This window comes from Populus nigra, chromosome 1 (assembly GCF_951802175.1).
Source record: "Populus nigra chromosome 1, ddPopNigr1.1, whole genome shotgun sequence".
Lineage (NCBI taxonomy): Eukaryota > Viridiplantae > Streptophyta > Magnoliopsida > Malpighiales > Salicaceae > Populus > Populus nigra.
This window is the reverse complement of record NC_084852.1, coordinates 46,160,386-46,175,588: the sequence shown is the minus strand read 5'-3', so window position 1 is coordinate 46,175,588 and position 15,203 is coordinate 46,160,386. Positions and strand designations below refer to the sequence as shown.

At 35.8% G+C, this 15,203-nt stretch overlaps 2 protein-coding genes across 3 annotated transcripts; one reads left to right on the top strand and one right to left on the bottom strand.

Moving 5' to 3' along the window:
- The first annotated feature begins 265 nt into the window (after positions 1–265).
- LOC133689863 (ATPase 9, plasma membrane-type-like) lies at positions 266–4,240 on the top strand. The gene is made up of 10 exons (XM_062109942.1): positions 266–592; positions 776–895; positions 1,393–1,515; positions 1,606–1,710; positions 1,799–2,108; positions 2,448–2,962; positions 3,137–3,310; positions 3,403–3,585; positions 3,704–3,885; positions 3,983–4,240. Exons 1-10 carry the CDS (start codon positions 335–337, stop codon positions 4,077–4,079), a joined length of 2,067 nt encoding a protein of 688 aa, XP_061965926.1. The 5' UTR covers positions 266–334; the 3' UTR covers positions 4,080–4,240.
- Positions 4,241–10,997: 6,757 nt separating this feature from the next.
- On the bottom strand, positions 10,998–14,832 carry LOC133689841 (probable receptor-like protein kinase At1g80640). Of its 2 annotated transcripts, XM_062109910.1 has the most exons (10): positions 14,544–14,831; positions 13,826–14,002; positions 13,448–13,698; positions 13,215–13,347; positions 13,053–13,116; positions 12,834–12,930; positions 12,615–12,714; positions 11,818–11,936; positions 11,616–11,705; positions 10,998–11,520 (listed from the first exon to the last, which is right to left on the bottom strand). In XM_062109910.1, the coding sequence occupies exons 1-10, from the start codon at positions 14,719–14,721 to the stop codon at positions 11,365–11,367; spliced, it is 1,365 nt and encodes a 454-aa protein (XP_061965894.1). In that variant the 5' UTR covers positions 14,722–14,831; the 3' UTR covers positions 10,998–11,364. The 2 variants fall into 2 exon arrangements, with proteins under 2 accessions (XP_061965894.1, XP_061965902.1); XM_062109918.1 differs by lacking the exon at positions 13,826–14,002 and having other exon boundaries at positions 14,544–14,832.
- Positions 14,833–15,203: the final 371 nt, after the last annotated feature.

The following is a 15,203-nucleotide window of genomic DNA, read 5'->3' as shown; positions in this document are numbered from 1 at the left end:
AATTGTTCCATAATTTGAAATCAGCTCAAGAAATTATCAAGTAATCCTACAAATTGTTACATATTAAATACTACAGCTTATGTTTTATGAAAGCATACTTTTAGCGGATGTTTTATTTTTTGAAAGGACGAAACTTGAATTATAAGAATGTTTAACAAATCACTGACGTCTCTATTGCAGGTTCTAAAGTTTCATTAGTGAACTTTTAAGTATCTTCTGACTTTTTTTTGGTGATGGATTCTTGATGGTGATATGGTTTGATCAGGTGTTGATATCCATTGGAAACTTTTGCATAATCTCCATTGTAGTGGGAATAGTCATAGAGGCACTTGTAATGTGGCCTATTCAGAGGCGCAAGTACCGGGATGGTATTGACAATATTTTGGTGCTTCTCATTGGAGGGATCCCAATTGCCATGCCAACCGTGTTGTCAGTGACAATGGCAATTGGATCCCACTGGCTTTCGCAGCAAGGAGCTATCACTAAGCGGATGACGGCTATCGAAGAAATGGCTGGAATGGATGTATTATGCAGTGACAAGACCGGTACCCTCACTCTTAACATACTTACAGTAGACAAGAGCTTGGTTGAGGTCAGTTTACAAATATATCATAAGCTAGAGCATCACTATTGAACTGACGTGGAATCTTTCAGTTTTAGGATGGAAGGCAGTCATTAAATTTATATGGTGTGATTATTTTTTAGGCAGTCATCCCTCCTAATTGTTCGTTCCTTGTTGGTTCACTGATTATTGATGCATTTGTTTAATTTTCAGGTATTTGTTAACGATGTTGACAAGGACACGTTAATTTTGCTAGGGGCTAGGGCCTCCAGGGTTGAGAATCAGGATGCTATTGATGCATGTATTGTTGGGATGTTGGCAGATCCCGAGGAGGTAATGTTACAGTTGAGATATGTCAACACTTTAAATTTCTTGCCTGTTTCGCACAAGCATTATGAGGGCACTAACATGCTGTGCTTCCTAACTTCAAATTTCTTAACAAGCTTGGCTAATAAAAAAGAGAAGGATTACCTTTGCGGACATTTTATTAAGGTGCAGCACAGCTATAGCAACACAATCTTTTAAATAATCTCGCTGAATAGAGAAAATGGATGAGATGATGACTAGTAGCATCATACAAGAGAAGAAAGAAGTGGAATCAGACTTAAAATCACAAGTTGATCCTTGATATGTATTTGTTATTTAAGTGGAGCTAATTTTGCTGCACTTTCATCTTACTTCAATCAAGCTTGATTTCCCTTTTGTGCAACTTGTCAGGAGACCATTACTCTCCACCTGATTGTTTACCTCATTCACCAGGTCAATTGTTAGGTTATTATGACCTTTGAATATAACTGAAAGCCTGACCGTGAGTTTATTTCACTCTGCAGGCCAGAGAAAGCATCACTGAGGTGCATTTCTTGCCATTTAATCCAGTGGAGAAGCGTACAGCTATAACGTATATCGACTCTGATGGCAATTGGCACCGAGTTAGCAAAGGCGCCCCCGAGCAGGTTATAGATCATCGATTGCCTTGTATTGCTTTTTTCTTCCCTCCCTTGTATTGCACTATATCATTTACGGCATTTAAAATCTCCTAACAGATCATTGCATTGTGCAACCTCCGGGAAGATGTAGAAAGAAAAGCTAATGCCATCATTGATAAGTTTGCTGAACGAGGCCTCCGCTCTCTAGCTGTTTGTAGACAAGTGAGTTCATATTCTCTTTTCCTCAGAATTGTGTATTGAAGTAATTACAGATACAACTCTATATGATTTAGCTGTCTTTTCTTTGCAGATTGTTCCGGAGAAAACCAAGGAAAGCCCTGGAGGGCCATGGGAATTTGTGGGCCTGTTGCCTCTCTTCGATCCTCCAAGGCATGACAGTGCAGAGACCATTACTCGTGCCCTCAATCTAGGTGTCAATGTTAAGATGATCACTGGTGATCAGCTAGCAATTGGTAAGGAGACTGGTCGGAGGCTTGGAATGGGAACCAACATGTATCCCTCTTCTGCCCTCCTTGGGCTGCACCCGGATGATTCAACGGCAGCCCTTCCTGTTGATGAGCTTATCGAAAAGGCTGATGGCTTTGCTGGCGTCTTCCCTGGTAATTGGACTAAATTCTACAGTTTTGAACATGACGTATGTTGTTTACATCAATCTAATGCTTCACTAAGTTTTTTTCTTATAATAAACAAAAAATACAAGCTCTTACAAGTTAAATCCTTCATGAGCATCCATTACAAGGATCTATTCGGCATTTTGGAATTAGCTGGTGAGACATGGAATGGTTTTATAAAACAATATATTAAGAGAGGTGGAGAATTTTTTCATCTCGCACGCATAAACAACATATATTGAGAGACATGGAAAAAAATATTCCTAGTTATTTCATTGCATGCATAAACAACATATCAAAGAAATTAATTAATGATCAAACATTCAGAGCACAAGTTCGAGATTGTAAGGAGGCTGCAAGCTAGGAAGCATATTTGCGGGATGACTGGAGATGGTGTAAATGATGCGCCAGCATTGAAGAAAGCAGACATCGGAATTGCAGTGGCCGATGCTACTGATGCAGCCCGCGGTGCATCTGACATAGTCCTGACAGAGCCAGGATTGAGTGTGATTGTGAGTGCTGTGTTAACAAGCAGAGCCATTTTCCAGAGAATGAAGAACTACACCATCTATGCAGTATCTATAACCATCCGTATTGTGCTGGGTTTTCTGCTCCTTGCTCTAATTTGGAAATTTGATTTTTCCCCGTTCATGATTCTGATCATTGCGATACTCAACGATGGAACAATCATGACTATCTCGAAAGACAGAGTGAAACCATCTCGAATTCCTGATTCCTGGAAACTTAAGGAGATATTTGCTACTGGTGTCATTCTAGGCACCTACTTAGCTCTAATGACTGTTTTATTCTTCTGGGTTGCTCACAGTTCCGACTTCTTTTCTGTAAGAAATTCCATGAACCTTACAACTAGCACATGATTTTATCATGCTGTTTATATTTCTATAAAGCATATGTGGTTTCAAGAACTTGTAACGCTTGTCCCTTGCTGTCAGCTCGTTACTGCTGTGCAGTTGTCTGGAGTACTGATATTGACTGCACACTGTAAATATTTGCAGGATAAATTTGGTGTTAGGTCCATCAGGAACAACCGTGATGAGCTGGCATCAGCTATATACCTGCAAGTGAGCATCGTCAGTCAGGCACTCATTTTTGTTACTAGGTCCCGAAGCTGGTCTTTTGTCGAATGCCCTGGTGGTTACCTTGCGGGTGCCTTTGTTTTAGCACAACTGGTGAGTTGTTTAGAACTTTCCATTCCGGGTTTTTTTCTTTGCATATCGTGAAAGAAAAACCCAGTGATGTACGTTTCTGGTTTGCCATTAAGATTGCAACACTCATTACTGTGTATTGCAACTGGGGATTTGCGAGAATCCATGGCATTGGATGGGGATGGGCAGTTGTTATCTGGCTTTACAGCATTATCTTCTACATCCCTCTTGATTTCCTCAAATTCATAATCCGCTACGCTTTGAGTGGCAGAGCCTGGGATAATCTCCTCCAAAATAAGGTCGGTGGAATCGTCTCTTTTTTCTATAAATCTTTCTATGTTCAAGGATGTCAAGTCTCATCTAGAAAACCTTCTCCCCTCTGTTAAATATTTACCTTTGCTATACTTGATTATGCAGACTGCTTTCACCTCAAAGAAGGATTATGGAAAAGGAGAGAGGATGGCAAAATGGTCTGCTGCTCAACGAACCATTGATGGAGTGCATCCTCCTGAAGGCTCGGAACTCTACCGTGACAAGAGCAACCACAGAGAGTTGTCTAGTATTGCTGAACAGGCCAAGATGCGTGCTGAAGTTGCCAGGTAATGATCAACAAAGCTTTTCCTGTTCACTAACAACAATTTCTTTCCTATCTACATTTGTATATCTTAATTCCACTCGTGATCTCTTCTGTTCTAGGCTGAGGGAGCTTCACACGCTCGAGGGTCATGCGGAATTGTTGGTGAAACTCAAGGGACTTGACAATGAAACCGTTCAACAACACTACAGCGTTTGAATTAGAAAAGGTGAGCTTTTAGTAGGGCAAAAGCGTTTGAAAGAAAGCACAGGAAGACACTCCGATTGTTTTCTAATTTTTTCTTCAACTCTTTCCTAATAAGGAAACCTACCATTCTAACCGCAGGAAAATTTTCTATCTTAACATTTGTTTTTATTATTTTTCGGGGGAGTTAGAAGTTTTCCAATATTTTGCATTGTTATGTAGAAAAGAATTGAAAAAGAATTTATTAATATTTTTTAAAAAATTTATTAAAAAATGATGATGAAATCTTATAGATAAAAAGGTTGAAGGATATAATTGAAAAAAAATCTAATTTTATAAATTATATCAAATAATATAAATAATAGTTAAAATAATAAAGACTAAATTTGACAAGATAAAAAATGATGATGATGAAGATAAAAAAATTAAAATTTTATAAATTATTTCAAATAAAAATAAATAGTAATAAAAAAAATAGGGACCCAATATGATAGATAGAAATTTTCAATTAAGAAAATAATAAGAAAAAACAAAAAAAAATAAAAAAATAAGGATTAAAATTGAAATAAAAATAAATTCAAAACAAAATCTATAACAATTAAAAGATTGAGAATCAAATTTGATATAATCAACAAATAATAAAATATTTCTGAATTTTTTTTATAATTTTTATAAAGTATCTTCAATCCAAAATTAATAAAAAAAAATATTTTTCTTTTAACTAGAAAATATTTTTTTATAAATTAATTTTTATAAATAAAAAATAATTTCTAAAAAACCACAAAAAGCATGTTGAAAAGTTTTGCCTGAAGGTGAGGCCATTAGGCCTCAGGGCAGGTGGGCTTCGCAATGGACTAGAGTTAAGATTGTTAATTTGGTAAACGAGGGAGGCTGCAGGCAGGGTACTGGATCGCATGCATAAACATGCTTATTTTTTCAAAATTATACTGACTTGTCCACTTGGGTAAGTTTTCATGAATAGTTATTATCAGTCTCCGACTACTAGACGACGAGAAATGCTAGCAGCTTCTGTCGTCCCCCACCACGCAGTGACGCCAAACTGAACCAGCAAGAAGAGACAACACCCCCACACACACCAGAAACATGCAAATCCTCAACTCTGCTTTTACTTGTATAAACTCAACTGGGTGTCATATGAAAATGAAGCCAAATCTAAACTCCCTTAGTCTTTACAATAAAATGAATATATTAAAAACCCAATTGAATTAGAGATTTCGCCAAAAATCTGCAAATGCTTTTCGAGAAAAACACATGCGAGATTTGAATTTCTCTTCGAATTGGTGGCGGAGCTGAATCTCCTAATTGGATTTTGAGTATTACATAGTAATAATATAATCTATGGATACATAGATGAGGTTAAATTATGCCCAATTAGCCAGAAACTAGAAAAGCAGAAGAGGTTTTATCCTTTAATGTTTAGTAATGTTTGGGGGTAACGATAGTTTTTAAAGTATTTTTTATTTTAAAATATTTTGAAATAATTTTTTTTTAATATTAACATATCAAAATAATTTAAAATTAAAAAATTAAAATTTTTAAAATTACTTTTTAACACAAAAACAAGTATACTCCTCGTTTATGCTGCTTTAAGTGAAATTTTATTTTATGGCCATCAACTTTCATAATTCCGTGAAAATATACACAAATTTAAGTGGAAATAAGACTTTCCAAGTTATTGTAGAGCCCCTCAAATCACTTATTTTTATATTAAAGTCGACTCTTTTCGTACTATTAATTTTAATTTAGTACTGCACCTTTGCCTTCCAAAGCTTACAGAACATTAAAAACCTTTAAAAACAATAGAGGGTCCCGTTGAACTTATTTTATCTTTACCAAAACCCCATAGTGTTATAAGACCTTTTTCTCCTATCCTTGTCTTGCACGTAAAAAAGCGGGGTGGCCATTCCAGGCTGCTTTGCCTGCTTTCCTTCGAATCTATCAGCTCTGGCTGCAAAAACGCCTGCACTACCGGCAGGTCTAGCTATTTCGTACAACACAGAAACACGTACGATTTCTAAATACATTAGCAAACTTTAGTTTTACTGATACTTCATGCAATAGTCTCCAGCAATTGTGATTTGGCAGATATCTTTGGCCCAGCTAAACATTTTGGTAACAGATTAATGTCAATCTTTGAATTTATAATGAAAGAATCACGTCCATTGACAACTTTATAATCATTGTTAATTTCCGGACACTTTTGGTGGAACTAATTATTAGTCTTTAATTAAAAAAATTACCCGAGTCATTACTAGAGGCTTTAATCATTGTTAATTTCACCAACTTTGGTTGTGTTCTTGATAATGGTGTTGGAGTCATCTTCAGTCTTGATGTTGTGTGATAGATCAATATCTGCCAATAAATCTGCTGTTGTATTTGCTTCATCATCAAGATTTTTTGCCTGCTTCAGCTCCTCTTTGGGTCCTGCCCTTGCACCTTTTGAAACATACTTCATACTTGGCTTGTCTTTCTTATTAATCTGAAAAACCACATGACAGAAAACGAAAAAAAAAAGATTTAAGTATGAAGATATATATAGATAAACACAAGTACATAAATCAAGAACACAGCAACAACAAAAATTGCTTAATACCCATTTAAAAAAGAGAAGAATTGAGGGAGGTTTTTTGTTCGTTATACCCTGGGACAGGTGGTGGTGGCTGGATGTACAGGAGGAAGGTGCTTGAGATTGATGCGGAGCTGTTGTGGGAATTAATCACTCTGTAATTTCATTATTCTAATTGATTTTTTAAATATTTAATTTTAAATTATTCTTTTCAAATTATTTTTGTTCTTCTTCAATAAGAGGCTTTCATTAATTAATATTGAACTGTCAATTCTCCAACATTTTATACATGTTCATCCTTCTCAATTAGTTTTTGGTACTTTTTTGGTCATTATTCTAGTTCTTCCCACTTATACATATATTTTATTTTTAATTTTTAATTTTTTTGGGGTTTTTTGAATTTTTTTACATGTAGAGTCCAAAGATATATAATAATAAGTATATCAAAGTCATAAAAAAAACACTAAAAAAATATTAATTTAATTTTTTTATATCAAATTTATTTTTTTAAAAAAAAAAACTCTAAAAAAGAATCCCAAACTCCCTTAAGTTGAGAAGACGAGACGAGCAGGATTTTCCCCCCCTCATTGAGGTCATTATCTTTGGGATTTCCCAAGTGGGTGCGTATCTTTTGTTCATGAAATTAGAAATGTGAATAAATGATTGCATTGTCATGATTTTTGAATTATTCTTATTCAACAATTTTGTCGCTGTGCTGGGAAATAAAGAAGTTGAATTTCACACAATACAAATAAACACACAGCTAAGCACAGCTATTTTGATATAGCAATGGCTTATGTATGCTTTGAAAATAACAAGTATAAATCAGGTTGAGTTTCTTGTGTCTTTTCTCTGGTGATCCTCCAAAACCAACCAGACTTTTCCATTGAAAGTGAAACAATATCACTCGGAGGCAACATTAATTCTATACTTAATTAGTCATGTCATAAGTTTAGCAGGTCTGAATTAATAAAAAACTTAGATTTTTTATAATTTTGTTTTAGGATTTTATTATTATTTTTTTAAATCATAAAACAACAATTGGAGGTTTTAGAAAATTATAAATTTAATTGATTTAATCTATTTAACCAAAACATTAGTTATTATAACTACGGTGATGGATATTTATAAAAAAAAAAAAATGATTAACAAGAAAATCACATGAAGTCCGTTGATCCTACGCAGCTGGGAACTAAAGTACTCGAATATATTCATCAGCAACTTTGATATATCAGTGATTTCTCCACTGTTTTTGTCCGACTCATAATTAGTCCGACTCATAATTCTCTTACATGAAACATTGTAAAGAGATTGTAACATGCTTAATTGCTTTCGTATTCTTCTACAATGCTGTCTAGATTTGGTTGCCAACGATCAAGAGATGCACATCTGTTGGGTGATCCTGTTGTCATCTCCTTATTTCTCTTCCTGGCAAGTCCCTTGGTACCAGAACACCAGCTGCTGCTTGATGTTTTTGTTTCCACAGTGCTGTTGGCTTTACTCTTTTTTCTTTTTTTTTTCTTTACTCTTGATATTAGTTCCCGTGGTGTTTGCTCTCTCATCTTCTCTATGAAAGCAAGGACTCGGTGACTTCATGTTCTTGTTGATAAAAAACCAGCAAGTGGATGGGATGCGACAGCCCCTTTCATCATTTCTAGGGGTCTTGCTGGCTTGGACATCATTGATTGGAGATTGAGAATATTTGATGGGCTTGCGCTGAAGTTTTCTGATGGTGTTTATAGGAATAACATAGTACTTCTGACCAAGCAGTAGCATGGTGTCCGGCGCAACAATAGCCCAAGGCTGCTGGAACACATGTGGATAGGCGACTATGCATCTTGGATTACAAAGCATGACCTCTGCTGCAAGAACAGGCTTATCATGGAGCTCTATGTGACCTCCGGGATGAACAATCTTAAAAGGCATGTTCTTGGTGCTTTTAGTGCGGATCGAACTTGATATTACCATTTCTAGAAATGGCAAGAGATAGGGAAACGAGGCCAAGTATTGCGTGTCCAATAAAAAGGATGTGGAACTTTTGATGAATGCAAGAATATATCTCCAATTTTATGGGGTTTGTTTTATTTGATTCCTTGATAGTATCATGCCAAGTGTGTCAAATGCAGGCATAAAATATGTCATTAAGTGTGATGTTTTAAAATCAAATATGCTTAGTAATAATATTTTTTATGGTTTGGACAATAAATAATTATATGTTCATGTCAATATTTTATTCTCCAGAACTTAAGAAGTAAATGATTGATGGTAAAAGACCTAACACTTGTAAAATATTTTTTTTTATAGAGTTTAAAAACCCTTCAAATGATAAAATAAGTAACTTTTAAGAACAAATTTACAATAAATAAGAGAATAAGCTTCATATCCCAAGAACATGAGTGTTTATTTTTGTTTATATATAATAAATGTTTTCATATTTAAAAGTATTAATGTCTAGAGAACAAAAATTATGAACCATTTACCCAAATAGTTCGGGGATATTTATAGCCCTTAAACCTTATCATTTTGCTGAAATAGAAGGGTTGGAAAGTCATTCTCTCCTGCTAGCATTAATGAGAAACAAATATCTCTTACACAATATTAATGAGATGAAAACATGATAAGTCATTAGAAGATTTTTTATACACATAATGACATAGGTGTAGGAAGATGAATATTCTTGACATTAACATTTTATATTAAAAGTCATAAGAATAAACTAAACGGAGCTTTATGGTCCAACATGATACCTATAATGATCTCTAGACCTATAGCCCTTCCCCACGATCAACAGGTATGGTAGAGAGCCAAACTCATACCCAATTAGGCTTGGCACACAACCAAATCCAAAGTTGATGGGTCGAGAGGGTTTCCAAACCCATGCATAAATAGACTTGGCGCGCAACCAAGCCTAAGAGCGATAGGCATGGCAATTCGTTGGACCCATGCCCCATTGGGCTCGGCACGTAGCTAAAGCCAAGGGTGTTGGGTTTGGCGAGCTTCCAGACCAAGCCTATAGGTAGCGGGTCTGTCAGTTTCCTAGACTTATGCCCGCGTGGGCTCGACATGTAAGTGAGTCTAAGTATGTTGGGTCTAACAGATTGTCGAACTCATATTCGTTTAGGCTCTACAAGTAGCTAAACTAAAGGACATTGAGTCTAACACCTAGCCAGACTCATGTCTACTTTGGTTCAGCACGTAATTGAAACCAAAAACATTGGGTTTATCAGCTTACCAAACTCACGTCTACTTAGACTCAGCATATAGCTGAACTTAAGAACATTAAGTCTGACAACTCATTAAATTTATATCTATTTGAGCTTAATTTACAGCCAAGTCTAAATGCATTGAACCTGGAAGCAACCTAGACTCATGTCATGAACTTGACATCCTACCAAATTGAGAAATATTAAGTATACTCACCTCTCATTTAATTATCCTCGTATTCTTAGACTTTCTAAACAAGGAATTAGGTTCAAAATTAATAATTAATAAATTGCAAAAAATGTTGATCCATCGGTAAGATAAATAACTGGGTGTCATGATGTATGACAGACATTACACTGTCTCTTACAATTGATCGTCATCATCATTGTTGTTCTACATCATGAGATAATAAAATAGAATACAGTCAGTTTTGAAGGTATAAACATGCATACACATTTCAACCCGGCATAATATGCTTGATTTTACGTGTTGATGCTAACAAAGAAAACTTCAAATTTTTTTTCTAGGATCTGTGCATAGATTCTACCATCTTCCTTGTGTCTGTATCCCAGTGGGTAGGTTTAAGTCAAAATCCTTGACTGATGACTTCAAGAAATTTTAGACTTATTTGATTGCAGCCTTGTCCTTTTGGGTTAGGCCATCCAAACTTCTGCTTGAGACATTTATCTTCTTCTTTTTGGCCCCCTCATTTGGCTTATACTTTCTTCAATACCAATTGCTGTTCTGTTTTAGGAGGTGGTATTGTATCTGCCGAATGAAAATTAACATGTCTGGATGATGAATCCAAAAGTATTGGCTATAATTGCTACAGTTACATATTGCCATAGCCGATCGAATTTAGCTCTCTCCTGCTTCGTTAGGAGGTTCAGTAACTCTGATAATTTAAGGTAAATATGCAAAGCAGATAAGCCAGGTCTGGCTGGCTTACTCCAGCTTTATTTCCGTATTTAGTTGAGTTACACGGAGTTCAAAGTCGTCTATCGGTGTGTACAGGCCCTCATACTAGTTAGAATATCAGACTGGCAGGAAATGTTAATAAACCAGTCAGGCATTGCATGTGACTACAAGAAAACTAAGGGTCAACAAAAGCTACAAGTTAACAGATTACAGCACCTATAAGGTGAGGAAAAGTCATGTCTTGCATTAAATATTGCATAACAGAAGGATAGAACAATGTCTGCTGATCAATAACGATTGTTAGAATGAAACATGCTCGTCTGAGAAAAACTATAATCTCACCACCCCTATACTACTGTCCTTTAACGGCTACAACCCTCCATTTCATCTGATAAGAGGGCATCTTGCTAAACCTTGGGAAAATGTGTTGCTGATAGATCCAAAAGTTGAAGATGCTGCTTGCCAAAAACTCATCTTAAAATTCAATTCAATTTACAACGGTAACAATGAAAAACAAAAATCTTTTCTCTAATGACTTTCACACATCTGAATGTACAAAGGATGCTGTCAGTTTGGGTTATACTCAAGTCATCAGTGCAAAGGCAGAGCAAGAGGAACAGGTTCTGTAACTCTTAGTGACCCTCCAAGCTCGAGAGGTATGAGAGGGATGAGGGAGTGAAGGACATCTGTTATCAATGGCCTGTAACTCGGTTCTTGTTGCACACATAATACTGCCACCGCAGCTACCTACTCAAAGGTAATATGATGATTAAATTTGTATGCTAAAAGCAAGAACAGAAAACTTGTAGGCACACCAATATATAGATTCCTATTCAATGTACCTGGTATAAGTGTTTTAAATCCATAGTGTCTTTGATAACAGGATCCACAATGTTTGGAAGCTTCGATCTGTCAGTGAACTGAGGCATGGCCTACATGTAAACAATGATGGACCGTTAAGTTCCAAAACCTCAAGGAATCCTGATTGATATTACCTCCAGTCCTCAAGGCATGACTGCTAAAATATGGTTCAAGGAAAATTACCCAAGAGACTATAGACTGACATTGATCTGGAGACATCTGTTCCACTGGTTTTCTTCCTATCAGGAGTTCCAGAAGGACAACTCCAAAAGCATAGACATCACTTTTATCAGTTAGTTTACCTGGAAAGAGAAAACTAAGTGATCATACGTTTCTTTCCAAGCAATTAGGCCTCATTCTGTATCAAAGAAAGACTGGATGCAGGAAATGTTTAATACCATTTACTATCCAGAACATAAAGGTAGAAAAAAATACTTGCTGGTAGAATTATATAGTTCTTGAAAATGAAATAGAAAAGTTTTCCATGGATCTTGTGTTGCAAAAATCTATCACCACCAGGCAAGTCTCAGGATTAGAGGCCATAGCGAAACCTGCCTTGTTCATCATCTGAAAAAATTCTTTTCACGGAGTTTATTCAGACTCGTAAACAAATTAAGCCTTAAGGGGGAAATGCTACAAGACACTGCATTGTTTTAAAACTATTTTATAAAAAATCTTCATTAACCATCCATTATCAGAATCTCTCACCAACAACATTGCATTTAGCAGAAGCAATGATGCTTGCTGGAAAATGATCAAATTTCACGTGACAGAAGTTTGAACTGTGAAGAGTTCATCAGAGAGTCCAAAAACATAATTTTTATGACTAAAAATGTGATAGTTAATAGACTAAGAAATCATTAAAGAAAGAAAGAAAAAATTCTGTGATGAGCGGAAATATAAAAAGTAGGATATCTACCAACAACAGTCAACAAAATGGAAGTGGCAATATTCTTAGATTTGAACAGAATTTGACATACCATCCAAAAGGTACTCTGGTGCTACATAACCTAAAGTTCCTGAAAGCTCTATGTTCTTGCTTTGGATCCCAGATGTTACAGCAAGGCCAAAGTCTGAAAGCTGAATTAAGTAAAGACTCGTCAGAGGAAACATTGTAGTTAAAATCACAAAATGATGCTGAACATGCACTTATGAGGAGTGCGGAACTGATAAATTTGTTATACATGGATGGCTTTTACCTTTGCATTGAAGCTCGAATCCAGAAGAATGTTAGATGACTTTAGATCTCTATGGACAACAGGAGGATTGCAATGCTCATGAAGATACTCTAGTCCTCTGGTCAACAACGTTTTTGGTGACAGCAAGTAGTTAGCATAAAAAAATGGATTTCCTTTGGAAAATAAAAGGAGAATGAAGGAGAATAAAGTGCAAAACAGAAAATTGAGAGTTGAAATTACCTTGCAACGTCAACAGCAATTTTCATTCGCAGATGCCATGTTAATGCTGATCCATGTGTTGGTCCTAAATGTTCATCAATAACATAAAATATATAAGAAAAAAAGGTACAAATTGGTATCTTCTAATTTTTATTTTTAAATTCAGAAGGAGAAGATTTATACCATGCAATTGACTTTCCAAAGACCCATTCTGCATCATTTCATACACAAGAAACCTTGTTTCACCATGAAGGCAGTAACCTAAAAGAGAAATTATGTTTTGGTGCTGAATTTTCGTTAACCAATTCAGCTCGTTCTGCATTTACAAACAAAATTTGAAATGAAAAGAAAGGAAAAATTAAAGAAGCCATGATGCTTTGAAACAATATCCAAATCAATTTCATGAAAGACATTACCTCAAATTCTCTTCCAATGTCCTGTGCTTCACCTTCAAATCTCTTCACAGCTGCAAGGAGTTTTTCACTGAAACGAGCTTTATAGACACATCCATGACCACCTTGTCCTAGAACATTATCTTCCCGGAAATTGTTTGTTGCTGCTTGCAACAACTGATATTCCATAACTGCAACTGAACCCTTCTTCCCAGCCATCCTCAAGAGATTAAATTTATCCCCAATCGGACTCGGCAAATGCCTTTTAGCTACATCTACATGTTAAATTTAAACAAAAAAGTAGCAAGACTGAGTGAGCATAACAAGCACAATTGTTTGTAACATTCCTCAAAAGGAAAAATGTAGCGGCAAAAGCAAATTTAACTCGTGTAAAGAAGATACCATCGCCTTTACTTTTGGCCCTGCATTTCCTAGATTTTTTCAGCCTGTAGATCCAGAAACATGAGAAAAACAACACTATTCCACCAAGGAGAGTGGAAGCAACAACTAGTGCTATCAGGATTTTCTTATTCAAATCTTGGTGGTGCACTTCTTCAACCACAGGAACCAAAGGCATTCCTGGATAAACAGTAAGGGAGCCTAAGTAAAATATAGTTTCAAAGAAAAGCCTCAACTTGTCCAATACAATTAGATACAATTTTTTTTAAAAAAAAAAATAAAGCTCAAACACATCCATCAGAGAAAAGAAAAATATATTAAATGAAACATGAGGAACTGATATGACAAGTTTTGGAGAGAAATATTCAAGCCAAATTATGAAAGGGGAAAAAATCACATTTGAGCTACAGAATCACAAGAAGAATTCATCCTCTTCTTGTTCAGGGAGAAACCAAGAGGGAAAAAAGGAGAAATTGTAATGACATAAGTTACATTACAACAATTTCTAGTTTTCTTCCCCTGCATTCCCCAAACTAAATCAAGTTATGGTGCTAGGGGTTTGAAATTTGAGTGTGTGATGTGAAACAAAGCAAGCCCCTTTACCCCATGTAAGTACATGAAGTACATAGACACACACATAAAGGCAATGACTGTTCAAGAACCAAGATGGAAAATAAAAACACAAACTTGGAAACAAAGAAAAAGAGCATTATTAACACACCTGGAGATTGAGCTTGCATTTTTGAAGAGAAGAGAAACATGGGTTTGGGTTTATGTTTCTTAGGAAGAGGAGAGACAGAAATGGTGGAAGGAGTTGACTCACCTCTGGCATCAAGCAAGAAAAACAAAGATGTATTTAACAATGCCCACATGGGCAATAACAGACCAAGAACATTCATGTCTTGTTCTCTAAACAGACGAGAGAGAGAGAGAGAGAAAGAGAGATTTGTCCTTTGCTGTAATAGAGTGTGGAGGTTCCTTGTAGTGTTTTAACTTGAAAATCTAAAGTGTATTTGTTTGCAGAGAAGATAAAACGAAGACTCGTTACATGGATGAGGAAAGCTAGGGGCACTCACCTTTACCAGTCTCCCTTTCAGCACTCGCTCCCTCAGGAAGCCACGTGTACTTTCAAGATTATCTGCATTTCACCTTTACCACGTTTATCTGCATTTCAAGTGAAAAATATCAAACGTGGCAATTTTATACGACAAGTGTATAAAACGACTGATTAAAAGCGATGGTAGATAGCATTTCCTTCAGACGGAAACCAAGGGCAGTTCCGGTTTCTCCAAATTCTTTTTTTTTTTAAATAAAATTTTTATTTTTTTATCATGCAAAAATAATTCTTTAAAGCAAACAAACAGACACCTTTTCTTTTTAA

Bases quoted from the DNA above. Each gene is read 5' to 3' on its own strand.
- LOC133689841 (XM_062109910.1), bottom strand. From the start codon at position 14,721: ATGAATGTTCTTGGTCTGTTATTGCCCATGTGGGCATTGTTAAATACA. The intron at 11,937-12,614 runs GTATGTCAAATT...TTCTCTTTCCAG, and splicing joins ACCAGAGTACCTTTTGGATG to GTAAACTAACTGATAAAAGT. The intron at 11,706-11,817 runs GTAATTTTCCTT...GTTTACATGTAG, and splicing joins GTCAGTCTATAGTCTCTTGG to GCCATGCCTCAGTTCACTGA.
- LOC133689863 (XM_062109942.1), top strand. From the start codon at position 335: ATGTGGCCTATTCAGAGGCGCAAGTACCGGGATGGTATTGACAATATT. The intron at 3,311-3,402 runs GTGAGTTGTTTA...TTTGCCATTAAG, and splicing joins CCTTTGTTTTAGCACAACTG to ATTGCAACACTCATTACTGT. The intron at 3,886-3,982 runs GTAATGATCAAC...CTTCTGTTCTAG, and splicing joins ATGCGTGCTGAAGTTGCCAG to GCTGAGGGAGCTTCACACGC.